At 37.3% G+C, this 27,772-nt stretch overlaps 1 protein-coding gene across 1 annotated transcript; it reads right to left on the bottom strand.

Moving 5' to 3' along the window:
• Positions 1-1,982: 1,982 nt before the first annotated feature.
• n4bp1 (nedd4 binding protein 1) lies at positions 1,983-25,730 on the bottom strand. The gene is made up of 12 exons (XM_028041495.1): positions 25,061-25,730; positions 17,485-17,712; positions 17,224-17,397; positions 15,963-16,468; positions 14,951-15,326; positions 13,790-14,122; positions 12,960-13,195; positions 7,513-7,643; positions 6,299-6,395; positions 5,576-5,683; positions 4,290-4,391; positions 1,983-4,207 (listed from the first exon to the last, which is right to left on the bottom strand). Exons 1-12 carry the CDS (start codon positions 25,370-25,372, stop codon positions 3,871-3,873), a joined length of 2,940 nt encoding a protein of 979 aa, XP_027897296.1. The 5' UTR covers positions 25,373-25,730; the 3' UTR covers positions 1,983-3,870.
• Positions 25,731-27,772: the final 2,042 nt, after the last annotated feature.

Raw genomic sequence — 27,772 nt, 5'->3', positions numbered from 1 at the left:
ATCAATTCTGCCAGGCCACTCGCCACTTTAAATTAAAATAAGCTGCTGCTGGTTACATCCAACTTAAAATTCACTTTCACAAGATGGGCAATTATACAACCATACTGCTTTGAAAAGCAGAGCCTAAAGCACCTGGTGTAAAGTACTTAAGCTGGAAACAGTTGAGATGGATGGATGGAAGTATGAAAATGATGTGAATTTTGCATAATGGGTCATGTTTAAGTTATCAACCCCTGATTCTTCAAACAATCTACAGAAGTTCTCATCTTAGGAACTTCTTTCCATGTAATTGTAATTTGAAATACTGTGCCAGTAAAACTGTGAAAGTGTTATCCAGGGGGTGGACTCTCACCAAAAGTGACATTTTGCTCATAATGTCTGCGTCAGACTGGTACAGTAAAGCCCCACATTTGAATCATACTGAAAGCACAACCTGTGACACCTTAACACCAGTATGCTGCATACTTGCGGTCCAACATTTTGCAGAGGGAAGACCCAGTATGCAAATGCATTGTTTTTGACATATCTAGGATCAGTTAACTCGTCACAAAACAACAAACCATCTTGACAGTTGCTATGGGGAGCAATGTTTACAACCGTTTGCCACATTGTCTTTCCTGTTGAGCAGAGACATTTGCTGTGTTGTGACTAGATTGTAAATCAGACCAAGGGGCTCCCCCTAGTTGACTGAGGGTTTTTTTTATGAAGATGGGCAAATATTTGTTTTGCACACGTAGTTTAGGACTAATCGGGCAGCCGCTTTCAATTCTATTAATTATGCGCAGATTTGTGATGTAAATGCAGCCACTCATGCCTTCCTAGAGGAACTTTTAATGTAGAAAAAAGTTCAGTTATCCTGTATTTTTGTGTATCTGTTGCTACATGCTAGTCCAGGAGGAGTGAATGCTGAAGGTCATTAGCTGCGTTTCCATTGTAACTGTGCGCAAAACTTTGTCAATATTCCACTAATGTTGGAAAAAACACAAACATTAAATATTAAAATCGCGTTAATTAATTTGCTCATGTGAAAAGTCATTAAACATGCTGTGCCAGGATCCTCCTTCCATTCCCGACCGTCCTCTTCTTTTTATGGCGGTTCAAGTGTGCATTACTGGAATAAAGTGTGTATCGGGATGCTCAATACATTACATAGATTTTAAAACTAAAATAAACAAAACAAAAATAAATTATACTCTCTCTATTAATGTTGTGTTTTTAAGGTACATTAACAAAAATAAGATACAGAAGTGGAAAGTCCTGTAATACTTAACAGTTCCGTCTTCTTTGTCTTTTCCGCCAGTAGTTGTAACATCCGGTTGTTGATCACGTGACTTATGTTATCAGTAATCTACAAAATTAGTGTAGCATACACCGCTACACTAATTTTGTTATAGCCGGAAAACCACATAATTCTAGCTTGATTTTTTTTTAAATCTAAAAACATATTTTTTCCAAATTGCTGTTTCTATTAAGTTGATTTATTTGCTTAATTCCATGGAATTTGCGCCATTTTAAGGTCAAAACAGCAGCAACTACTGGGTTTCTTTAAAACTGTTTGAAACAATTAGAAAAATAGACTGAATTTAATGCACTGATAACTACGATCAACTGGAAAGGATTAGTGATTCAACTGAACTTTGTCAAGATGACATTGTGAATTGGTGTTTTACAAATAAAAGGAACCAATTTAAGCCAAACATTTAACTGTAAATGCATTAAAACTGTAAAATGTATTCAAATAATGACTGTCAAACTTCCTATGAGTCACTCAAAATGTTAAGTTTCTGCTGGAAAGTGCGGAGGAGCTTCAAATAGGGTTGAATTTTCTCTGATTTTTATAAACAAGGACATATAAAAAATAAGACTTATAATAAAAAAACATGGCAAATAGAACATGTTCTACAATGCTTTTGCAGTGGCACCATTTATTAAAAATGAGAAGCTGTTTAAAATGTCCCAGAAAACAAAATGGGCAGCTAATGTTTGATGGGGAAGGCTGCATTTATTCTGGATTTTGAACATACATAAAACCATATGTGCACTGTAAGCAAAAATGTGAATATTTACAAGACAAAAAAATCAATATACACAGAAGAATTATAATACAAGGGGGGAATCCTTCAGTAACCCTTACAACATAAAATCCTTTAAACACATGAAAGTTTTGAATTTAGCAAAAACCAGAGGGTTGTTAGATCTGCAAATTGCAGCCACATTCTGAGTTTTAAGGAGTTAAACATGAAACGTTTATCTTCAGTGCATTTCACTTTAGTTCCAAATGTATCTCAGAACTGAAAACAACAAGAAAACCTCAAGTATGAGGTGTAATCAGGAGATAAATATTGTAGTGTTTGTTTCCACCGCTTCCAAACCAAGGTTCATAACTCACCGAATACCTCAGAACTGAACGCTCCTCCAACTCTGATGGGTTTTCTTTGCTATTTTTAAAAAGAGATCATCAAAGCAGTAAATTCTGGTTTGTTGTGGGAATTTTTAAGCCGAGGATCCTCAGTCAACTGTTAACAAACCTGGGTCAGGTTGTTACACATTCCAACTCCGACATATTTTGAAGGAAAATATGGATGTTTTTCACAAAGTAACAGGTCACCCTCCCCATTCAACCATGTTGCTACAGCTGCAGTTTGCAGCTTGTGCCACTAGATGTCACTACAACCTGCACCACATGCCTCTGAAAACAGCTTTATGCGGTCCTGCTTCTTTATTCTTCTAAACTTTAATACATTGTTACCACCTTTTATTCACTGAACTGATTTTTTAAATAATCCATGTACGTTTTCTGCAAAACGGTCTCAGAGCTCATCAACCAGCTAGAAAAAACGTTTTACTGGATGAAAAATGGTAAAAATAAACAAGTTATTTCCTTCCAAACCAACTTTGTGCTGAACCAAAGCAACTTAACAATTTAAGCAGCATTTCAGGAAGCCCACGTTTATTTATGTAAGGTGCTATAAAAGCTGAGTTTGATTAACATCAGCTAAACTGTTCATAAATCCAGGTTTAAACATAAATTTGTAGGCTTTCAAATTGAAAGCTGGAGTTTATAAATGCAACTTGGAACTGCGTGTGTAACTCCTGACTCAAGGACTGCTTGAAAATGTCATAAATAGTGTTTATAAATGTAGCCTGATGCTTAAAACAGAGATTAGAAATTAGATTGGTGATAAAGAGCCACACTGAACCACTGATTTGCATACAAACATGATCTCACTGCAACACAATCTCCCCAAAAATTCAAAATGGAGGATCAGACTAAAGCAGGTTGATTCAGGTTTAGCTCTAGAACCAGTGTGGTGGTAAAAACAATTATTATTCATCCTGTTGTGAGAAAAAAATTACTTTCCATCTTTCTGTATGTTGTTGGACAATGCATCGCCACCTAGTGGTCAGGTTTGATCATTTCAGGAAAAAGTCGCTGTGTAAAGTAGACCTGTTTCTGTGCTTCGATAGTAAAATGGAGGGAAAGTGAGGAGGGCGACCAGTTGACTGAAAGTACGATTTCCAACGGTAAACACTTATAAACAAAGTTAACCCTCTTCAACATGAGATTCTCTGTATCTTGTAAAACTCTCCCAACCTTCGGAGGTGAAAGTTGAAAGTCTCGATCGCTAGCAGAGATTTTATTCCCAGACAAACAGAATTTTCTCGATGAAATACAGAAATCGTTTCAGTTGTGTTCTGCAGACAGCGGTGCTGCTCACCTCGATGGACCAGAAAGCAAAAAATAAAAAACGATGAAAAAAAAAAAAAAAAAAATCCCAGAAAATATTCATTGCAGATAGCAGCTAGTTTAATAAACAGTTTCTGTGCCCTCCGACGAGGAGAAGAAGAAGACGGTGGCCGAGCGGCGGTTCACCCCAGCAGCAGACCCGACAGCGCGTTCAGGTCTCTCATGTATGGGTTGTCGCTGAGGATCCGGTCGATCCGCTGCTTCTGGTCAGGAAAGATATCGTACAGCTTCCTCTTCAGCTCCGACGTCTCCCCCGGCGACCGCTGCGGCGGCGGGGCGGGCGACGGCGAGGGAGAGCGGCGCGGCGGGTGCCACTCGGGCGGCCCGGAGTGCGGCCAGTGTGCGGTGGGGTGGGCCGTCAGGGAGGCGGGGTTACGCAGAGTCTGGACGTTAACAAGCGGCTGCTGCTGGGAAGAGGCCCGGAAATCCGGAGGGTGGAACAGCGGCGGGGAAACTCTCCTGGAGAGAGAAGGAGAAGAAGAAACAGGCTGCAGATAAATCCCAAACAAGCAGAGTCACAGATACACATCGGATGACTCACCTGTTGTCTTTCCGCAGGAAGTCGTCCAGGTGGGGTCCGTCTTTTCCAAGCGGGTCGTCGGGAATCATGAAGTGATCCTCAACGAAGGTAAACTGAAGAAGCCTGTCAGGAAACACAAAGTGCAGCGTTCACACAAATAAAACAGGATTTGTTTTAAAAATTTAGTATTGAAAAGCTAACAGCAATTTGTAAAGGTGAGCTATTATGCTTCCTTTTCCTGGCTAGAACAGGACAGGTCTGTCTCTGCCACTTTAAATCCAAATAAGCTGCTGCCAGCCACGCCCCCAACTCAAAGTTTACACTCACAGGCAGGGATGGGCATTCACAGTATCGTCATTTATCGTGAAAAGTAAGCAACAGACCAGTATTTAAAAAAGTCCAGAGACTGTTTGACTCTTTAAAATAAATATCACATTCAGTAGAATTTCCCATAAAATGCCCCCAGAAAACTCGCTTTGAAATGGAAAAACATTCGGTATTAGATTTCAGGAAAACCTCATCACATAAATTTGATATGTGAAATTCAGATATGTGAAATTACTCAAAAACATTAGAGACTGTGTTTGGAGCTCAGACAATTCTCAGTTTGTTAGAATCACCATCCGTTTGTGTTTCTGCGACTAAATGTTAGAATGTAATATAAAGGGAATGAAGAAAACGCTGCTTTCAGGTAAAATATGTTGCTCATCTTGATGTAATACACAAACCAACCAGTAGGTGATGAGAAAATCACACAGAAAATAAGATTTCAAAGTGTCTGAAGTTGAGTTTTGCATTTAAACTTTGAATAAATAACAGCTGTTGACACTCACATACTTCAGCAAAATTGAAAAAAAAAGTATTTCTATTTACATTGCCTTGTCTATTTAAATGTTTCACCACAAAACTAGGAATAATTGACATTTAAGATTTATTTTGATGAAAAACTATTTTATTTTCTGGTCTGTACATGAATCTAAGAAACATTGATCATCTCCAATTAAAGAACTAAAACATCATTTTACTTTCCATTAAATTATAATAAAAATGTGACTTAAATGAAAAGAAAAATTGAAAATGTGCCTCTGATATTATGGAATACATTAAACAAGAGAATATTTTACTTATTAGAACAAATTCCTGTGATGATTCTGTTTCCTCTTTCTCAGAGGAACTTTTTCAGTAAAGCTAAACAAGCTATAAATCTTTATTAGTCAGCTGCGTCGCTGGACTTTCCAGCTCCCTTTCAGAGTAATGAAACACGTCAGCGTCTGATGAACTGAACTCTACAAATCACAACCAATCACCTCTCTTGAATGATCCGACGCCATGTGTCCGAGGTGTCAACAAAGTCCCGCAGGTTGTCGTTGGTGACGATTATCCCGTCTGTCTTCTCTGCTAGATGGAGCAGGAACCTGATAAAAAAGAGACAGAGCGGATTGTTTGGATTAGACACTCAGGATTTTCCCGGCGTTCAAAGGTCAGACATTTCCAGAGCGGAGAGGAAAACCTGAAGAGCTCAGTCAGGATCCTGTTTTCAGTCTGAAGGCATTTATGACACAATCTGACTTCAAGTGGAACTGGTAAACTTTCAGAGATATTGCCAGAATTTCCTCAAATATCTGTTCAATGCCAATGTCTCAAATTTAAGAGATTTAACAAAAGGAGGAGGCTTCTCTTGATCATTTGTAGACCACCTGAAAAACTTGAATAAAAGTTTAATTTGAGTTTTCTTCCACCAGATTTTCTCATTTACAGAGAAATAAATGAGCTTTTTATGCTAGCTACACTTTACCTCATTTTAGCTTATTTAATTTTTCTTTATGTTGCTAGCTTACTTTTTCTAGGTTTAGCCCATTATTGTTCTTTGTTTACACAATTTAACTTAATTTATCTTAATATCACTTAGTTCATCTTGGTAATTTAGCATGGTTAGGGTAGCCAACCTAAATGTAGGTTTAAATACGTAGCTGTGCTTTTTAAGCCACTTCTATGGTGGAAAATGAGGTGAAAACGTTTTTTATTCTTACCTGTCGTCATGTGAAGATATTCTCTGGCCGCAGACTTCTCTGGAGGGGGTGAAGGACAGCAGCCGCAGGTCTTCCAGCTGGTTTAGAAAGTGTTGCTCTGCAATAAAAAGAAATTTATGGATCAGAACAAGATATTTGAAGTCAAATGATGATCTGGAGTCTTTGAGTAACTTAAAAATGTCCCTGAATTTGGGGTTCATCACTTTGGGCTCTGAAAAGAGGTTTGTAATACCGGCCTTGTATTTACCAAATACAAGGCCAACATTGATATCTTTTCTTTTAATTATTTTTGTTTAACCCTAAAATAGAAATAAACCAAACTTAAAGGTGTTTCCTAAATATTTTTAAAACACATTAATAAGATAAGAGAGAAATAATAATAATAATTTATGTCCTTTTTTTATTTAAATAATTATAAAATATGGAAAATCTAAAACTAACCATCAATCTTACCTCTAGTATCAATCAGATACTGATACCAACTTGGTATCAATATTATCGTTGAGGGCTGGACGAAACGGCTGAAAAACTTATGTCAGTCGATATCAATAATTATTGATTAGGTTTTTGTTTTAAATATCTGAAATACTACCAACTGGTGACAGGACCTTTCCTGTATTAACTGTAGTTTTCACTCCACATCGTTTTTTTTAATGATTATTTTTAGTTATGAGGCAAAACCTGACACTGCTGCTGTACAAGTTACTTAACAAGCTGTTGCTAGGCAACCAAAGAATGACTTCCCACTTTGGTTACCTAGCAACCTTGAGTTTGACCAGCTAAAGTCTTTCTTTTCTTCAATTCCCAACATGCTGTAAATATTGATTATTGAATATTCTATTAAACGTATTATCTACAGATATTAATCTCAATATATATTGTTATTGATTTATTGTCCAGCCATATTACCTATAAAATAAAAAGGTACATCCTACTTACTTTTGTACTTTTTTGTAATTATTTTTGATTTTAAAAAATTGGTATTTTGAAATTTGAAGCTTTTTTAAAAAAAAACCTTTGTAGGAAGAGCGACAACAGAGAGAAAGATTGTTTTCTCTCCTAATCAGTTAGTTTTCTGATAATAAAAATTTTAAAATAATTCTAAGAGTTTTAAGATTCTAGATTCCGTCATTGTTGGAATGATATATATATATCTATATATATAGCGCCTTTCTGTGTTTAGTTTTGAACTTTTAGGTGAGCGTCAGGTTTACCTGTAGCGAGTCGGTCTCTCTTCTGACGCCACTGCGGAACGAACACGGTGATCTCCCTGTGGCCTCTCCGCCAGAACATTTCCACGGCCAGAGCAATGCCGCGGCACGAAAAGAACCGGTGAAGGCCATGACTAGAAAAAAAATAAAAGGAAATTAAACTTCAAAACAATGTAAAAAGATCCAATGGATAGCTTTGGTCTGAAGCTAGTGGTTATTTTAGTTTTCTGTTAATATGATAAATTCTGCAGATTTTTCATTTATTCTCTTAAGCTTGTTTTGTACAATATTAAATTTCCATACAAAATGCAAATAAACAGAATTCAAACCCGTTTAAAAAAATAAAATGAGCAATTTTATTGCCTTTAATGCAGTAACATAGCATTACTTTAGTGTATGTTTGATCATTTGCAGCAAACGATGCATCTACAGCAAAACAAGTAATTCTAACGTCAACATGTGAAAAGCTCTGTCATTTCTGCTTTACTTTACATTAATACAGCGTAAGCCTAATCTGTTGATTATTTTTGGATTAACCAATTATTGATTGTGTAACTAAAAGTGCTTACTAGTAGATTTTATTTAAAGAATTTGAACCAGATGAAGATAAAGTTGCCCCTTGAGGAATTCTGGATAAAAATACTTACAGAACAATAAGTTTTTTTCATCTTAAATGCAAAATGTATATATTTTTTGTACAGTTTAGGCTTAATTATAGCTCTGACTTAGGGTTGAGCATTTTGTTGTATCGCTTATCCTTTATTGTGATAAATTTCCTGTCATGATAAGAATTTTGAACGTCATTAATGATGTTTAATACACATTTTGCAGAAGTCTTCTTTAATTTCAGATGCAACTTCATACAAGTGTGGGTAGAAAAAAAACTGAATCAGAGAAAACAGCAGCTCAAAAAGGGTAAATCTATTTAATTCAGGGGTGGAATATATGAGTCTTGCTTTGCTTTTCAGAAATTCATCCGAAACTGAATGCGCAAACATCTGTGACTATGATGCAATCAGAAACAACGAACCCAAACATTTTAAAGATTAGCAACAACTTAAAATAAAACAGGCTTTTATTAGCCTCTACAAAACTTCCAGGAGACACAATTTAAAACATCAGCTGACACACAATGTTGCTGGTGACGTGCACAAACTGCAAGCGCACGTCAGACGGCTCCAATTCAACATGTTGGTAGGTAGGGCAACAAAAACCGCGACGCAAACAACCAGCAGCGGCAGCCCAGATGAGAAACTCCCTGAGCAGGAAGCTGCAGACAGATCGCACAACCATAGATGTTATCACAGCCAGCAGATATCTGGTGCTGTTCATCAGGCCCAAACCGCCAAACCAATACGTGTCAGGGATTTTTCTTTTTGCTTGTTTGTTTGCTTATTTGAGCAGCAATCTTTGACTGTTAAAAATAGCACAAAGTTTCTGTCATCATGATGGATATTTCAGGTACAAGGATTTCAAAAAAATCCTGGAGGCAAATTACCTGCCTCAAATATTCATTAACTATTTTGTAATAATAATAAATACTGTTAAGCTATTCAGCGCAGTGTGGTCTGGCTGGAAGGTTATTTATGTTGCACAACATCGATGTCGCTTCTGCTAACGCCTACACCGTTGACGCAAGTATGCCAGGTGCTATTTTTAGCTGTGGAGGGAGACGTAGGCCTGTCACGATAACAAATTTTGCTGGACGATATGGATGCAACTAACAATTGCAATTAACGATTATTTTACTAATCGACTATTCATAATTGGATAAAATAGATGGCCACATTCCGCGAATTTTTCATTTAACCAATTAAGAGTTTTTTTCTTCATATAACAAACATAAAAAGATGCAAACAAGTAAATGATTCAATTCCTTTTCTAAATAAGAAAACTTTTTTAAAATGCGGTGCCAGCTTTCATTCAATGAACGCTTGAGCTTTTGTAGCAAAAGATGAATCTGCAGCTAAAAAATGTTTCTAACAATAAAAGGTAAAAATCTCGGCCTTTTCTGATTATGCATAGAGTGTAGAGCTGATCTGTTGATTATTTTAAAAAATAATTAATGAGATTAGCTGTGATTAATCATCAACTAATTTAGTAATCTGATCAAATCTGAATATTCTTTTTGCATTAACCAATTAATAATTGGATAGCAAAAGCAGATTTTTTTTAGATTCAAGTGAATCTTAAACTATGCAACTCGGAGTTTTGTCTGTAACATACTCACAGAAGTTAAAATTTTTGAATTAAAATTCCTCCTCGTCATGAGAATATCTCTCCCGTCTGCGCTGGTTCTTTCCCTTTCTGCTCAGGTTACTATCGGGTTTACAGATCTGGACTCACGTGAGCTGTGGTTTCTCAGAGACACATGCAAGCAGCCTGAACAGGTTAGTGATGCCACAAACAATATTTAGCAGCTTTCCTTCCAAGCTGACGTTACGCGGCCAAAACAGCAACCATGAAGGAAGATTATTGGGACTTTTGGTTCAAACGGTGATGCAATGAGTTATAAAGCTGCAGCAGAAACAGGCACTAAAACATGGCAGATGCTGTAATCATAAACTAAAGAGATAAAAAATTCCAACTTGAAATCTGACGAAGTTGCTGCTGAGACTGGTGATAGTGATCAGGGGGAAACATTACAGACCCGTTTCACTTTCTTGGTGTTTGCAACTCTGTACAAACATGTCAGAGTATAAACACGGTACATTCAGAGGCGGATCATTTTCAGCCAGGGGTCAACATATGCAAAGAGCAGGGAAGTTCCCAGAGCTGCTGAGAGAGAAAGTGATGAATGACATGAAAGTGGGGGTAAGTTGTGTAATAATCACCAAACTCTGCGGTAACACAACCCAAGAAGGGAAAATATATTTTTTTTTAGGATCAGGGCATGTCCTGGTCTCTAAGCCTTCACTGGGGCGTTTTTTTAAACAAAATAAAAACTTTTTAAATTATTATTTAGTGATAAACTCTCAATAATTCAGATTTTATAAAACAATTTCTGACAGATTTGATCATTGAAGAGGTTATTTATAACTAGGGGTGAAACGATTAATCAAAATAATCATGATTAATCGATTGACATAATTGTCAACTAATCGTTAACTGGAGTATAAGGATTCAAAACAAGCCACTTGCTAAAAAAACCTACACACTCAAAGAAGTAATTAAGCAAAAACTGTACTAAAAATAAATTTTTCATTTAAGATTAAAAAAGAACCTTCTCTGAACACCACACTCAAAGCAGTAATTAATTGTTTTTATCCGATTAATCACCAAAATAATTGATAAAATAACTTAATACCTTCATACATGGAGAGAACAACTGTGGAAGTAAATATTAAGACTGACCTTTTGACTTTGTGCTGGAAGAAATTGTTTACATAAATCACATCTGGACTTTGCTATTTTAAAATGATATACTCTGTTAAACTAGTACCTTTCCATCAATATTAAAGAATAATTAACTTAAAACAAGCTCTTATATCTAGCTGAAAAGCTACTTCTAAGTTAGTTTTGATTTATTTCAAGTGTACTAAGATATTTGCACCAAAGTACTTGGTAATACTTGGTGTTTTTGCAGCGTAACGAGGGTTGTCAAGAGTAAATGGGGTTGACAATAAATGGATGATATACTTTCTGCTATTAATTTGTCACATAAAATCCCAATGAAACACTTTAGTGATGTAAGAAAAACAGGCACAACCGAACTGCTGGTTATGGTGAAACATTCGGCTGAGTCAGAGGTGCATGATGGGCACAGTTCGGGTAAAGCAGGAAGGAAGAAACCAGAACGTGAAAGGAAATAGTTGCACAAGTGAAGAGTCAGGATAAGGTCATACAGGATGAAGACCGAACCCATAAATCAAAGTGAAAGCAAAAACTCCTTTTATCTTCATCTGCACATTAAGTCCGTGACAAACAACTTCTGGATCAATCAGAGATTGAAATCGCTGATTTTCTTTTTGTTACTAGAAAAGGTATATTGTTCTGAGAAACACCTCCGTAACGAGCCGCCCTCGCTTCGACATGGTGCTACAGCTGCTCCGAGGCCTGCTCACAGTCATACCCAAACATGATGAGTCACAACAACATGTGAAGGCGTGGGCGCGCCAACGACGCCGGGGTTGTAGCACCACGCATGGTTTTGTGTGGCGCGTGCATGAAGCGGCGATGTTGCTGATGGGAAGGGTGGCGGCTTCACGAGTCAAAAGGAGAACATGTAGTACGCGGTGTGGGACGTGACACCAACTTAACACAGATTCGATTTGTCATCGGATGAGTTGCAGCTTCACACAGATTCTTAAATTAAAAATAAAAAAAATCAAACTAAAACGGATTCTGATTAAATATCAACATGAGCCGGTTATGACTGGCACTTATTACCAACATTTACTCCCTTCTTTGTTTTTGTATTATCTCAGAAAACGAGGATTGACTCAAGCGGCGCTTAAAGAAAATCTCAATTTCAGCCAAAAAAAAAAAGCCAATGACTGATCGCTTACGGTGTGCCAGTAACTCCTGTTTACACCTGCACCACAGCGGTATCACATTTATCACCCCAAAGGTGAGAAATGAGGGAGGTGAACAATTCTTATCAAAATGTTAGTCATGATTTTTCTTAAAGTGTAATCAGATCGAGATTCTGTCACAACAAATTCTTAGTTTTGCTGGTAAAGTTGAGGCTGTTACTAACAACAGCCTCAACTGTTGTTAGTAACAGTTGAGGCTTAGTGCAACGTAGTACAATTTTTATTGTACTACGTTGCACTAAGTACTACTTTGACTGTATTATTCTTTCAATTAAAGGCCTTTTTTGAGTCTGTATACTCTAGTTAACGATTGATTGATCACTACACTGGTTGACGATTATTTCAATAACTGATTAATCACGATTAAGCCGATTAATCATTTCTTAAAAGAATCAATAATACACTGTATTGATGTTACGTTGAACAGAAAGGACTAAGATTTTCACATGTTGATGTTAGAAGTATTTAATAGCTGCAGATGCTATAAATGATCAAACATACACCAAAGAATAAAGTATTAGTCAATTAAATGTTTTTTCTTATTTCAAAATAATAATTTGTTTATTTTTATCTTTCAATGTATTTCTAATATTGTATAAAAAAGACTGAAATGGTTAAAGGAAAAATGTGCAGAATCTGGGATTTTCCCCCCGATTAATCGTTAGAATAATTGATTAATTGACAACTAAAATAACTGTAGGTTTCATGCCTACTGTAATGGTTTATTTTCAATACACACGTGTCAGTATTCTTTGTTTACTGTGAATCATATGAGATTTTATCTGGCAGGAAATGGAGCCTACATTTCTCCTCCTACTCTAACACTTCCTGTTCATCATCTCCAGAGGTTTGTGACGACTCAACCCTTAAAGGACTGAAAGTGACCAAGAAGTGAGAAGCTGTGTGCAGACTCACGCCATCGCCACATTACTGCCGTCTATAATGATGTGCCTGAGGTCCGGGTTCCCCCGCTCGTTCGGCAGGTTCAAGGTGAACTGGGTCCGCAGCGACTGGTGGAACCGAGCCAGGCCCGTGACCGGGGGGGCTGGCGGGTCGTTGGTAGGCGGGGTCCGGGCCACGCCGCCCTGGAAGTTCACGTGGCTGATGGTCTGGTAGGCAGAGGCTGCGGTCCGGTTGATGGGCTGAGCCGACTGGGAAGGACGCAGGAAGCAGAAACACACAATTAGGGGTGGGAACTCAGGAGCAGCAGCTCATTCTCAGCTTTGTTAAGTCAAATCTGGGTGTGATATTAGAAAGTAACACCACAAAACATTTTTAAAAAACTAATAAAAGATCCACAAAAAACAGAGTAATTGCCAAGGCTGGACTCGTGTAAAACTACAGAATTAAAAAAAAAAAAAACTCAACTAGTCTAGGTTCAGCTTAGTTCTACTTAAGGTAATTATATAAACAATATCTTATTACAAGTCATTTTTAATGTATTGTCTTTATGTACCCAATCTTTGGTTACATAACAAGACATTTATCCCCTGTTATCAGTGAAATACTCTGAAAAGGAAATAAGACCTTTATCATCAATATTAAGGAATTATTTACCTAAAACAAGCTTCTATTTCTTGCTGAAAAGTTACCTATGAGTTAGTTTTGTATTAAAGCGTACATAGATATTTGCACTACAAACTACACCAAAAATACTTGGTAAGATATTATGATTTTGCAGTGCCTGAGCCTGAACTGGATGGAGAAATTAACACATATTTCAACAAATGCAAACAGAAACTCACGCTGGGAGTTGAGGCCAGAGAGGCGTTGCTCAGCCACTGCGGCGTGCTGCGCAGCGCCGTAACGCTCTCCACCTTCACTGGTCCGCCCAAAGTTTGAGTCCCGCATCGAGACAGGTAGTCCCGCTGCGTGACTCCGCCCCCTCCTCGCGCCAGGTAGTCTGTTCGGGATCCGGACTGCGTGGGGTCAGGGTGCGGCATCGTCATTATCCGGGACATTCGACCGTCTGCTGTTTTGGTGCTGGTGGGGATGATGTTGTCGTCATCGTCGATCGTAATCACCTCGTAGTTCCCCGCTCCGCCCTGAGCACTGGAGCTTCTCTTGATTGTGATGGCCTAAAAAAGATGTAATACACAGAAATTAATACATGTTTATTTATTTAAACAGATTCAATCAAAGTAATCTCCAAAACAAAATATTGTTACTATAAAGTTTAAGTGTGGAGATTAAAGTCTGGAAGCAGCACAAAATTTTTATTTTTCTCTGCAAAGCTGCTGAAACACTGAATTCCTTTAAATCAAGGCTAAAACCCCCATTTGTTTAATGGGGTGCACCAATTCATTAGCAAGCTGATTTATTGGTGATGATTTTGTTAATTTTGGGAGATCTGTGATCCATTGATACTTAAATGTGAAGCCGATGTCATCCACCGATCTTATCTACCTCAACAAAGGTCTAGAAATCAACCACTGTCCTCTTCTGCTCTGCAGTGAGAGGTTTGACTGACAGACCGGCCCACCAGGTCATGTCTGCACGTTTGCAGTCGCCCCACTGTTGACAACTCAGCAACTTTCTTGCTATATTCTGCGAGGTTTCAGATTAAAAAAATTCAGTATCGGCCAAAATCGGAATTGGCAGGTCAGACTTTTTAAAAATTGGTAATAGGAAATTGGCCAAAAACACTGCAATCGGTGCACGCCTAGTCTGTAGATCTGTTATACCCGAATAAAATAATCATTGGTTGCAGCCCCATTCAAGATTCGTCCTTGGTTTGACAACATTTATTCTAGTCTAGAGTGATGCTTTATTTGTCCCTTAATAACAAAATTTATTGGTATCAACAGGAAATTGACAGATTAATGGAAGCTTTAAAATGTATGGATTGTGCTGTAATGGCCTGAAACGAGGATTATGGGATTATTTGTGGTTTGATGTGAGATTACCTGCTGAGTGCTCGTCTCACTGCCACTGCACTTCCGCCGGTGTCCCAACCCGTTGCTGCTTCCTCCTCGCTGGCTCGGCTTTATGTTCTCCTTCGATCTCCCAGAGTCTCCCAGCTCCCGCTCCTTTTCCCTGAAACGGGACGTCATTGACGAGGCCAACGAAGACGAGGAGGAAGAGGACGAGGAGGAGGAAGAGGAGCAGAGGGTGTCAGCGGGACGCAAGGAGTTCATTTGTCTCTCTCTGTCCCCTACTTTGCAGTCCTGCTCACAACGTTTGGTTTCTTCAACTATTTTCTCCAGGATTAGAAAGGTGTCCTCCGTCTGCCCCGTTGCCTTGACGACGCGCTCCACCACTTCCTGCTGGTAGCCCATGGTTCTGGAAAGGAAAAGTAAATCTCACAAGGTAGCTACAACTTTTGAATGGCGCCCACAGTAAAATTCAAGCACTTAAATTACATAATTTGTTACTGTTATTAATTATGTTTTGTGGTAGTGTGCTACATTTTACAGCAGGGACAAAGTTAACTAAAACTTTATGTTTTGAAATGTCTCTCTCACCTTATACAGAGAACAAATTTGGTGCACTGTACAAGATTATACCAGCATAAGCTAATTCAAATTCAAAAACACCTTATTGATCCCAAAGGAAAATTAAATGTTGTAACTCATATTAATTCAAATTAATTAATAAATTAATTTAAATCTAGAGTCCCTTGGCAAGTTACAAAAACAGATATAAAATACAACATCTCTTCCAGTTGACTGAAAGCGCTGGAGCTCAGCTTGGGTTGCTAGGTAATGGGCGGAACTCTGCTGGGGTTGCTAGGTAACGGGCTGCGCTGTGTTGGGTTTAGCAGGCGAGGGGCCGTTCCTACTTTTAAAAGGTCTTTGACACCAAAAAACATTAACTTGTTGCCAAAAAATGGCTGGGTGTTTTTGTTTTTAAAAGCAGCTGAAACCCAAATGGAAAAACAAAAATGTGAAAGGTGTGAATTCCCCTTTCAAGGTTTACCTGAAAAAGTTCACCAGGCAGCGGAGGTTGGTTTCCGGGCTGACGGCCTCGCCGTCGTCTGGTACGGCCTCGCAGGACTCCTGTGTGATCGGACCGGCCACTGTGTTTGATTTCCCTGTGTAGCAGGAGGAGGAGAGCGTGGAGGAAGCAGACGGGGTTTTGGACCTGCAGCTGCTGCCGGCGCCCCGGACCTCCCTGTCCCGAGGTCGCTCTCTCGCCGTCCTCTCTGGCGACTCCTCCTTCCGTTCCAGGGAGTATTGTCTTTTTGTGTCCCGAGTCTCGCTCTCGGACGAGCGCCGCTTGTGTGAGGGTCGGGTGCCGTTGAGCTGGACCGCCTCTGGACCCAAACCCGCTTTCACGCCTGCGCAGACGGACGCCGCCACCGGACCGCCTTTCTCCTCAAAGCTGGTGTCCAGGATGCGGTTGGAGAGCTCCGTCACCGGAGTGCTGCTCTGTGAGCGGTCCTGGTCAACCTCCGCCATGCTGGGAAGCAGCGCCTGGTTGACCTGATAGTGGGAATAAAAATTATACACTGAAAAGAATATATATACTACCAAGTATTTTTGGTCCAGTTTTGTCTTATCTCAAGTGTACTAAGATATTTGCACTAGAAACTAGACCAACATTCAAACTCAGGGCTCACTTTTGAGTACAAATGCAGCTAATTTGAGCCATGGAGCAAAAACTGAAATGATTAATCGTGATTAATTGATTATTAAAATATTCATCAACTAATTCAGTAATTCATTAATCAATGAATAGAGTAAACAGAAAATGTATCGAGAGGAAGAGCTTTAGACACTCAACCTCACAGCTGACTAAGCTGGGTTGGTGGCCCATCAACTCACTCACTCACTCTTTGGTTACCTAGCAACAACTTGCTGGGTAATAAGAACTTTCAAGTTCCCTCCAAATTTGGTTGCCTAGCAACAACCTGCACAGTAACTTGCACAGCAGCAGTTTCTTGTATTCTCATGACTGCTTAAAAATAAAAATGTTGTGAAAACTGTGGATAAAACAGGAGGTTATGCCAACAGTTTGGTATTATTTCAGATATATAAAACAAAACAAAAAAAGATTAATAATTATCAACAGATATGAAACGTTTGTATCGTAATAGGTTTTTTAGCCATGTCGTCCAGGCCTGACTCAACTGCAGAAATAAATGGACCTTTTGATGATTTTCTTATTTATTCTGTAAATACAAACATGCATTTTTTCCCTAGAAGCAAAAATCATAGATCATATGGATTGAACCAACTAGTGCCGTTGTGTTTGTGCTGGTGGGGCTGTGAACCAGTCCCAGTAACTCCTCCTTCAGGGCACTGGGCAGCAGCAGGAGCTCCATGGTGTATTTATCATCTCTTTCCTCCACGAAGGACTTGAATGCTCGCTTCACGGCCGATTCTCTGTCACTTGGCAGACTCTTCTTCTCCTGCACAGAAAACACAAACAAATGAAGAAAAAACACTAATAACTGCCAACTTAGCAACTTTCATTAGCGTAATTTCACCAGTCCTACTTGGAAGAGAGCAACAAACTGCTGAACTCGGCTTTGCGCCATCACAACAGGCTCAGCACGGCCCACCAGCCACAGACGGCCCGGCTCCGGCACCAGAACCTCGGCGCTGGTGTCCCGTATGAGCCTGTCCAGGAAGAGGCCCCGGGCCCCGGCGAAGATGCAGTGCATGTCCGTGGGATAGTGCTCCTCTTTCTGCAGCTCCGGGTCGCAGAGCCCTCGAATATACTCCTTCAGAGAAAAAACAAGAACATTAATGCTGCAGCTTACGGCTATTTTAGCATTGAAGTATTCTGGCGACTCATCTGATAAAATAATATATTAGAAAAGATAACTCATTCAATCCCTTTTTTAAATTAGAAAATTTACATTTTATTGCCTAAAGTGCAACAATATATAATTCCTTTGACGATTTGTAGTAAAGGATGCATCTGCAGCTAAAAAATACTAACAATAACATGAGAAAAGCTATAACAATAACCTTTTTTTCTGATTAACCGATTATTAGCTGAATAGCAAAAGGTTCTTAAAGGGGGACATAATTATTACAAAGTTGTACTTTTCTCTTAAATACAAAATGCATGTGTATTTTTTTTTTGCAGCTTTACGTTGCTATATTGTGTCCTTTCAGCAAATGGCCTTTTTTATTAATGTGCATACTCCAGGTGACGATTAATCAGTTACTAAATTAGTTGATGATTATTTCAATAATCAATTAATTACGATTAATCTGATTAATCATTTAATATTTGAAGAGAAAAAGGTATTTAATAAGAGATATTCTTCACAGAATTTGAAGCTAAAACAGTGACACTTGATGAGTTTCGGGTAAACCATATTTACAAAGCTTTTTTAAAATTAAATACAAAAGGTATATATATTTTTTACAGCTTTCGCTTCATTACTGCTCTGACTTTATCATTCTTTCAGCAAATGGCCTCTTTTTGAGTCTTTATATTCCAGTTAACAATTACTAAATTACTTGATGATTATTTTAATAAACAATAAGTCACAATTAATTGTTTCATCCCTAAAAAAATGGATTTCACAATCACAAAATTCTTCATTTTAAGCAAATACAAAGAGAGAAAAATAAAAAAACGGAAAATGAAAGTAAAGTTGGTGGGTATTGGTATTAATTCCCGTCACGTGAGGGCGAAACCGAACAATTTGCAATGAATCAGATTCAGATACTCTCCTGACTGAGGGAGACGTTTGGGTGAATCAGCAGCTTTCTGACTGATAATGTGACACGCCCGTTTAGCCTTAATGAAACACTCGGCACGAGGGAAATGAGTCAACAATGACCCCAGGAGAGGAGCTCAGGTCTGCGTTCATCAAGAGAAACACGGCGAGGCTGCCTGATTCAGCTTTTACTGAAAATCTAGGACTGTTTAAAAGTTAATAAAATAAAAATAAACTTTTATAGGAGCTGGAAATCATTTTTAAAAATCATCAAGTTCATAAACGTAAAAGATAATAAACTGCATTTACTCCAACTAAATACTTTACAATAAAATAAACAATTTTATAAAAGTTGAATATTAAAAAAAACCCATCAAGTTGACAAAAAATACAAGCATAAGCATAAATGGCCTGTACTAAAAATTTAAACCGGAAAAAATATATATATGTATTTTATGGACATGCAATAAGTTTTTTTTTTTTTTTGGGTTTAAATTGTCCGTTTTTTAAAACAATGACAAAAAAAATCATGACTTTGTGTGATGGAAACATTACAATAAGGTCACATCTGCTAGTCATGTTATATGAAATGGTTGTGAACTTTCACCAAAAAAACTATTTGGGTTGCAAGGTAACTTTTCCTACCAAACACAGTGATATTATTGCAGGGTAGACTAGCGGACTGCCGGTAGGTTTTTTGTATCTTGGTATATGTTTCTTTTGTTACGTCCTCCAGGATAGTGTTGTGTTATGTCTTATAACTGAGGAGGGAAATGTGTGTTGATTAATATTAAATATTAACATATTTATTTATAATCAAAAGGGGGGAAATGTGATGGAAAAATTACAATAAGGTCACATCTGCTAGTATATGAAATGGTTGTGAACTCTCACCAAAAGAACTATTTGGGTTACATGTAGAAGGTTGGAAGTTGTTTTCTACAGCTGCATCAGAACCAGACTGTCTCTCCCCTTGTTGTTAGATCTTTATCCTTGGTATAAAACTCATGTGCCTGACAGCTTTTCACCCAGACCTGCTTCATTACTGATTGTCCTACCAGCTCTCTGTATTGTGCACAATATATGAATAAACCTGATTGAGTGATTTCACCTGAACAGTGCTTGGAAATAGTATTTTTTCCACAAAACTTTGATAAAAAAAAAAAAAATCAAAATTTTATAAAGAATAAATAAAACAATAAATGACGTTTACTGAAAATCTAAACCTGAAATAAATCTATTACAAGTTAATAAAATATATTTTTATAAAAGTTGAAAATTAAAAAAAATATATCAAGTTGAAAAGAATAAAACAAATAAAACCTTTTAGCGAAAATCTAAAACTGAATAAAAGAATGCATTACAGGTTAACTAAATAAAAAATTAGTTCTCATAAAATTTTTAGAAAATATAAAATTGATTAAAAAAAATAAGCCTTTACTAAAAATCTAAAACTAAACAAAAAATGTATTACAAGTTAATAAAATAAAAATATAGCTCGATAAAAGCTGAAAAAGACCCCATTCAAATTTAAATAAAAATATGATAACATTAAATATAGAATAAATAAAATAATTAGCCTTCACTGATTTTAGCTAGCTAGCTAGATCTGTCAATAACATCACATTTTGATTTCGGCCCTGATTTTCATATCGTTGCATTTTTTATGATAATTTTGATATCGCTGATGAATTTGCAGTAAAAATACCTGATATATCAGCTTTACCATCGTTGTCTGACAATTTTAGTCTTATTTACATATCGTATCGGTAAGATAAGCAGAACTGGGCCAATATTAACGACTGATGTTTGTTTGCATTTTGTTGCCGTTCGTGTTTCAAGAGGAGATTGGTCATGTGACATTTGTTTAGTCATGTGATAGTGATGAATAGTGATGCAGTGCAGGACTGTAACATGTTTGAAGCAGAGAAGCAATGTAGGCGTTGTGGTCGCTTTCTCAATGTTTCGAAGAAAAATACATGTAGCATCGGTAAATATCAGTTATCAGCCATTACAGCTAAGTTAACATCAGATAAATGACGTTTCCTAAATGAAGCTGAAGCCGTTTTAAAATTTTTGGACACAAAAACTGACTTTAGAGAGTCCGGATAAACAGAAACACTGATGCTAAGCTTTCTGGTAGTAGGAAGCTAAAACCGACTGCTGCTCATCATTGGAGGCTGATGAAATCTCCACTGAAACGTTTTGGTTTTGCTTGACTGGCAGAGCTCAAAGCAGCTGCTAAAACACGACCAAGACTCGTGACACATGATGCAGAAGTGTGAAAGAGTCTCTTCTGTGGGAAATTACACCCATAATGTGTGGCTAACTTTTGATCTAAATGCTTTTTTTCCAGTCAGCCAACAGCATTATGTCTGAACAGAGCTGCAGCTCACATGACTTAAATTATGCAGTGAATCAAAAGAATCCATTCACAAACCAACAAAAAAGAGGATTTGAGACCAACTTCAAGCCCAATATTATTATTATTATTATTACCTCAGGTGTGTTCATGTAAACGGCAGGTAAAGAAAACCAGAACAGAGACTTCCTATGTGGAGATCCCCTGGTTAAAATACGCTCTGAAACTGCAGCTATGGTCAGAAATGTTTAGTTAGCATTAATGTTGTGGAAAATGTGTTAAACTGCATCAGCAGCTCCAAAGCAAAAAAATATTTTAAAAAATCTGCAACATAACTTTACAACAAAACAACCAACATTTCACTGTCAACCAACCTGAATACAGAGCTGGAATCAGGCTTTATAGTCACTGTAAAACATTCATTTCAAACTAAATGGATTTTTTTGTGGAGAAAATTGTTATTTTGTCTAATCATCACATTGTTTAACTTATGCAACTTGTTAAGAGATACTTTACTGACTTCTGTGATTCTTTGTGGTTACAGCAAAAAAAATGAAAAAAACAAAACAATGACATTTAATTCTCCAGCAGTATTTTAAATAAAAATACTGTTGGACATTCTCTACTAGGAATGTCGCAACAAATCAATCAATTAATTGCATGATAAATTACAACAAGCTCAATAATTCCCATTTGCATGATTTATTGTTTTTCTCCTTTTCTTCTTTCAAAAACTGAACTGAGAAGGTTTTCAGTTTGGTGTTTTAGTCTCTACTAGTCATTTTTTTAAAGACCAATTTTGTTTACAACCTTCATTGTTTAATTCATTGTATTTGTTGTTTCAGTTGTTTTGTTTATTTATTTGGAATATTTAAAGCCATTTCTAGTGCTAAATGGTCATTAGAATGTAAAGTTTATTGTTCTTTGAGAATGTGTTCTTGCATTACTTTGCCATTAGCATTACATTACTTGAAAATGATCTCAAAACAACATTATTATTGTTTATTGCAGTAACTTCTGGGAAAATTTATCATCCAGCAAAATTTATTATAGTGACGGGTATAATCTCTACTTTCAAGTAGGAATGCACCAATTGCAGTTTTCTAGTTTTCTGGCCGATCATTGACTCCGATTTTGGCTGGTGCCAATTTTTTTTTGTCTGAAAAGTTGCAAACAACAAATTAGCAACAGCTAAAGAGAACAAGTTGCTGCTTTTCAGAGTTTTGCAATAGCAGATAAGACCAGTTTATGATGCGATTATTGGCTGATGACAGACAATGAATAAAAAACAAAAATTAAGGATTTACTGGCCAGCCAATTTATCCGTGCCATCCTAGTTTCAAGTGTGTCAAAATTTAATTACCCAAAATACATTTTCTGTAAAAATACTAAAGATCAATAAATTTTATGTTAATTATACTTATGTTTACTCAGCATTAAAAATGACAGCTGATTAAACTTGTTGAAAGTTAAATATAACTTAACTTGAACATAATTCATTGTTTTCTGCAGTCACTGTGACACATTTTACTGAATAAATCATTTCCTATTTCCTTTTTCCAGGTGATGTTTATGAGAAACGGTTCATAATGTGTCCTGCAGAGTTAAATGAAGGTTTAGTAAAAAACCTTTTATTGTTGGGCATGAGTGTGAAAGATTACTCTGAAGCCGACTCATTTGAAGGATGTTAACTGTTAACATGACACAGACTTTACCCTCATATATAAAAACTCCTCACCTATTGTTGTGATTCATTACTGAAAACATAAACAGGTCAAATAAAGCCGACTACACAGGAGACGTTACTATTCAACTCATGAAAAATGCTTTTACTTAAAACAAAATCTCATTTCCAGCATCTCAGACATTTAAAAATCATAATTTTGATTCTGTTTTAATAAAAATGATACCTATATATCTATATATATGTACAATCTTGTACATTGATGTTTATCTTCTAAAGGTCGAGTAATTATCTCCTTAAGACTTATCCATTCACATAAAAAACTAAGTTTCTGTTTTTATTGAGTTTGTTTTACCAAAGTAAAGCATTTACACATTACTTCATGAGTAGACATGAAAACAAGAGATGCAAAAGCTTTTAAAAAGAATGACTTAGTTTTCTGCATCATCATTGTCCACTCTTGCTTTCTGTGCCATTAACAGTAAATCTCCTTTAATGGGGTTTTCCACATCTGTCTCACTTTGTTCTTTGTTTCAACTAAACAATCCAAGCTGGAAGAAGTTGATGGCTAAGAGGAAATAGTAAACAATGCCAAAGAAAATGCGAGCTGCAATTGTTTTGCCATGATCAGGATTCACTTCTTTTAATTTGGATGTGGGTAAAGTCACCATTGTTACCACCTCCTGCCAGACCACTGGTATTACGCTAACTTTCGGTGGAATCTCAGAAAACTGCTCCAAAACCAAGGGGAAAATAATACATGCTAACAATAATAATAGTAGTCGTGTATTTGGAGCTACACAACCTTTCCAATCAAAGCTTGCTTTCCAAATTAGGACAGAAATAAGGAGCAGTAGGTAAATGCTTTTTGGTAGAAAGCAATTTTGAGTAGCTTTAAACCAAAAAACAGTCGATTTTCAGCCCAAAACACAATTTTGTATATAATATGAAAGTCTTGTACAACTCAACAAGTCTGTAACCAAAATATAAATAATCCTTGTAGTCAGTCTGGTACAGTCACAGTGCGGGCTGCTTTTTGTGCTCCAATTGCTTAATTTGGGATTAAGCTTTTAGCTGCACTGAATTATTAATGGTTTGTTATTTGTTAGGCCAGGTTGTAGTTTCAGGAATTTGCAGTTACAGAACAAAATACCCAGAATATAGAGCAGCCCTGATAACAACTAAACTGCTAACTGATCAAGCTTTTCTAAAAATATGTAAAGGGTCAGATTTTCATCAAACCCTTTAGCTTAAAAACAATAAAAGCTCTTTATTTGGAATATGCATCATCACTGTTTTTAGTTAGGAAATCCCATTCTACAGTAATAAACTAACTTTTTTTGTCCTTATTAGTGATCCACTAACCAACATTTATCCTGACAACTCTCCATTCACCAAAGATCATGGGTTGAACTTTTGTGGGTTTTTGTTTTGTTTTGCTAACATTTGTGATTTTCTGTCTCTTTTCCCAGATATCAATGTAAACTGAGGGACTATCAGTTTTTCTGTCTTTATTTATACGCAGTCAGTAATATTTAAAAGCTCTGACAGTTGACCATTTCGTTTTTACATCAAAATGCTTTGAAAATTTTAAAAACATAGCAGTTCAAATTATCCTAGATGTCTTATTAAGCATCGAAGCAACTGGTTTTGACAGTGTGTTCTGAAGATTTCTGCTCAGATAACTAAAAAATGATCAGTTTTACGTTGAGAGAAAGTGTCCAAACCAGGCTTTTAAAGTTTAGTTATTGTTTATGTAATCAAAATGAGACAGTTTGCTCTGGAAATACCCTTTTTTTATCCTCTTGAGCTGGAAACTGTTGAGATATTGACTTGTTTTCAGTTTTTATTTCATTAAGAGCTTTCTTCACCTGCTGAAAACAGGAAGATTAGATTATTCTCGTACTGATTGGTGCATCAATACTTCAAAGTCCAAAAAAACCATTAAAACCCTGGAAAACTGTTAACAAGATTTTGGGAGATGACAAGAAAGTTTAACAGTTGATTTGAGATTTTTAAACACTAAAATAAGACAGAAGAGGAAAATACAAAGAAATAATGGTTGTATTAAGATTTTAAACCTAATAGTAAGTGAGATAATAAAGTGAATTGTTTGATTTAAGGTTTTTAAGACACTGAAGTGAGGCAGAGAAGCTGTTGGTCAGAAAAGTTGAGGTTCATGCCATTGACACACACCTGTTCACCAGGGAGTGGTACTGTCGATATGCACTTTAGGTTCTCTTATTTCTGACTAAAAACGGCAACATGTCACAATGAACTGTTGGTTAATGTAAAGAAACCGACGTGACAGCGTTGGTTTGCGTACAGAAAGGCCGGTTGAAACCCACCTTCGCCTTGGACACGTCGTCTCTGTTGCCCCGGAGCTGCAGCCATATCTGCCGGGATGTTTTGCTGCCGTGCGGCTGTCCTGTGTGGTCCAACAGACCAATAATTGTAAACGTCACTTTAAAAACTTGCTCCATTCGGGGTCTGGCACATTTCAGCTCCTCTTCTTTGTCCTCCAGGACCGTAAACTCGTCCACTGTGGGGGCCTCCGCTTGCTGCCTCCCGGCCGACGCAGGGAGCCTGTTGCCCGGCTGCTCCGGGCACGCTAGCTCGGTGATTCGTCTCATTCCGAGCAGAGGCCGAGTTGTTGACATCCCGCCCTGTCGCTTCTGACCACCGCGCCTCTATATTCAGACCTCCGGGCGCTGCTGGCGGCTTCTGGGAGTTTTCATGGCCTCTTGTCTGCGTTTGTTACAGAGCTGCGACGTAACGTTAACCGCCTCTAACGACATGAACGCGGCGGCGGCAGCTAGCGTTAACAAGTCGGAAGCTCGGTCTGACGTATCCGGAAAGTCCCAGTGATGGCCTCATCAGAGCACGACAGCCCGGCACAGTGTTGTGTCCTAAGATCATTATCTGCCCGACAGTTAAGAAAATAAAAACTCCACTCAAACTAACCAAATTTCTGACGCCATCCTGATAATTAAATAAGAACACAGATTATTTAAAATGTGATAATGAAACAAACAAAAATAGGTTTCACATCGGGGTAAAACCACCGCTCTGCCCTCTAGTGGTGAGCAAGTGATACTAGCTTGCGATTGATAAAATACTTTAATAAAGCTGCAGTATGTAACGTTCATAATGTTGTTTTTTTTTTTTTTTTTTACATATTTGTCGTGCCAGATTGGTATAAGACAAACAATCTGGGGGAAAAATTGAGCTCCTCTGCCTTGATTTCTGCTACCAAGCTTTTCCCCGTCAGAAGATCCTATGGTGAATGTTCAGGCTAGATAGCATGACAGTGAGGGATAAACTGTTTTTCTGTAACGGTAAGCTGTTTCTCAGTCAGTAGCACATTTAGCAGTAAGTGAGAATGATTGACAACGCGAAGACACTCCTCTTTAGGGCTGGATTTCTTCAGACAGCAAAATAACTCGATGAGGAGGTAGAGATCAATTTCTTTCACAGATTATCTGTCTCACAACAAACTGTTACGACATTTTAACAAAATGTAAAAAGCATATTCTTTTTAAAAGTATGACTCTTACTACAGTTTTAATCCCAAACGGTAACTAAATGTCGTAACTCCTATTATGTAAGGTTCTTTAAAGAGTTTTTGTAGACTGATGGCTGTGGGCAGGAAGGATCTCCTGCAGCAGCCTGTTATACAGCGACTTTGAAGAAGTCTCTGACTGAAGACACTCACAACTTTCACATCTACATTTGACATCTTCATTCATAATAGACTCACTGGTTCCTAAGGATGACTAAGGTTAGAGGTGTGCCAGGAAAGATATTACTTATCTTAGCATAAATAATTTAAATATTACTTTTGATTAAATTTCACTGTGTTTTATTGTGTTTTGCAGGATTTAATTCTTCAAGCTGCTTGGGTACAAAAAGATTAATCTTTATGTTTCTGTGAAAATGTTGGCATTTTTGTGTAAATTTGTTTAATTTTGCATCTCAGTGCTGCCCTCCTCGGATGAACAGTGGCTGTGCAGCTGTACGATGGTACAGTTTGGTTTGTCTATGTCACATTTTGCCCAATTTGCTCTGTGGCGCGGCTTTGCTTTTAGATACATTTTAGTGTATGTCGAACTTAATATACGTTGTTTAAAACAGCAAAACATTAGCTTTCTATGCCCATTTAAGCCGCCATCTTGTGAGGCGCGACATGCTCTAAATCCACCATCTTGTTATCCCAAAATACTAAATTAAATCATTTACTGCTGTGAATAAGCAATAGATTAAGAATCAATTGTCTTAACAGTTATTGATTTTTAATTCAACAAGCTATTTAATTAAACAATACTCTCTTAAAATGATTTAAAAAAAAATCTTCATCACTGCATAATTTTTATTGGTTATTGTTCAGTTTATATTTGCATGTTTTTACAGTTTTACTTTTGGTATTAGTTTCTACTCTTTTATTTTCACTTAATTTAGTTGGGTGTGACTTATCCCTTCATCTATTGTTATTTTATTCCCTAAGCAACAGAGACTGAGAACTATTTGGCTGTTACTTCCTGATAATCAGTCATTGCCCCGACTTTTAATTTTAATCTAAATTACTAATTTTGTTTATAACTGCCTGCAGCATTGTGCGTATTTTTGTACAATGGCATACTCCAGATGGGCAAATATTTTCCTATAAAATCTTAATTTAAAATGTACAGAAGCAGTTTGCCTCATTTAAACTAATCTTCCTGCAGAGTATAAATGTTGTGCTTTTAAACCAAACCGCTGAGTTGTTTAGAAATCCTGTGAGGGTGCTCAGAGCAGATTAATATACTCTTTTTAAAAGTGCTTTGGTGTGAGTTGAGAATAGCCCAAAGAGTCCCTTTAGAGGCCTGATTGTTGTACTTTACTGACCACAGTCGATAGCCAGCTTCAGGAAACAAATGTTCTCCCCTGATCACCTGATATTACCCCAGTGCAGCAACTCGCTGCTGGAATGGAGATTAAAACGGAGCCGTTTAGAGAGAAATATTGAAACAGAGGAACACAAACCTCACAAGGGCTGCACACAAACACAGAAACATGTTTTA

The sequence above is a fragment of the Xiphophorus couchianus genome, chromosome 2 (genome assembly GCF_001444195.1).
Source record: "Xiphophorus couchianus chromosome 2, X_couchianus-1.0, whole genome shotgun sequence".
NCBI classification, from domain to species: Eukaryota; Metazoa; Chordata; class Actinopteri; order Cyprinodontiformes; family Poeciliidae; genus Xiphophorus; species Xiphophorus couchianus.
The sequence above is the reverse complement of the archived record's forward strand: the minus strand, read 5'-3'. Positions and strand labels throughout refer to the sequence as shown.

What these genes read in the sequence shown, in the direction of transcription:
- n4bp1 (XM_028041495.1), bottom strand. Translation starts at nt 25,372, where the DNA reads ATGTCAACAACTCGGCCTCTGCTCGGAATGAGACGAATCACCGAGCTA. An exon ending in CTCTGGCCTCAACTCCCAGC is followed by an intron (nt 13,196 to 13,789) that starts GTGAGTTTCTGT and finishes CGTCCTTCCCAG; the next exon opens with TCGGCTCAGCCCATCAACCG. An exon ending in GGCAGTAATGTGGCGATGGC is followed by an intron (nt 7,644 to 12,959) that starts GTGAGTCTGCAC and finishes TTTTTTTTCTAG; the next exon opens with TCATGGCCTTCACCGGTTCT.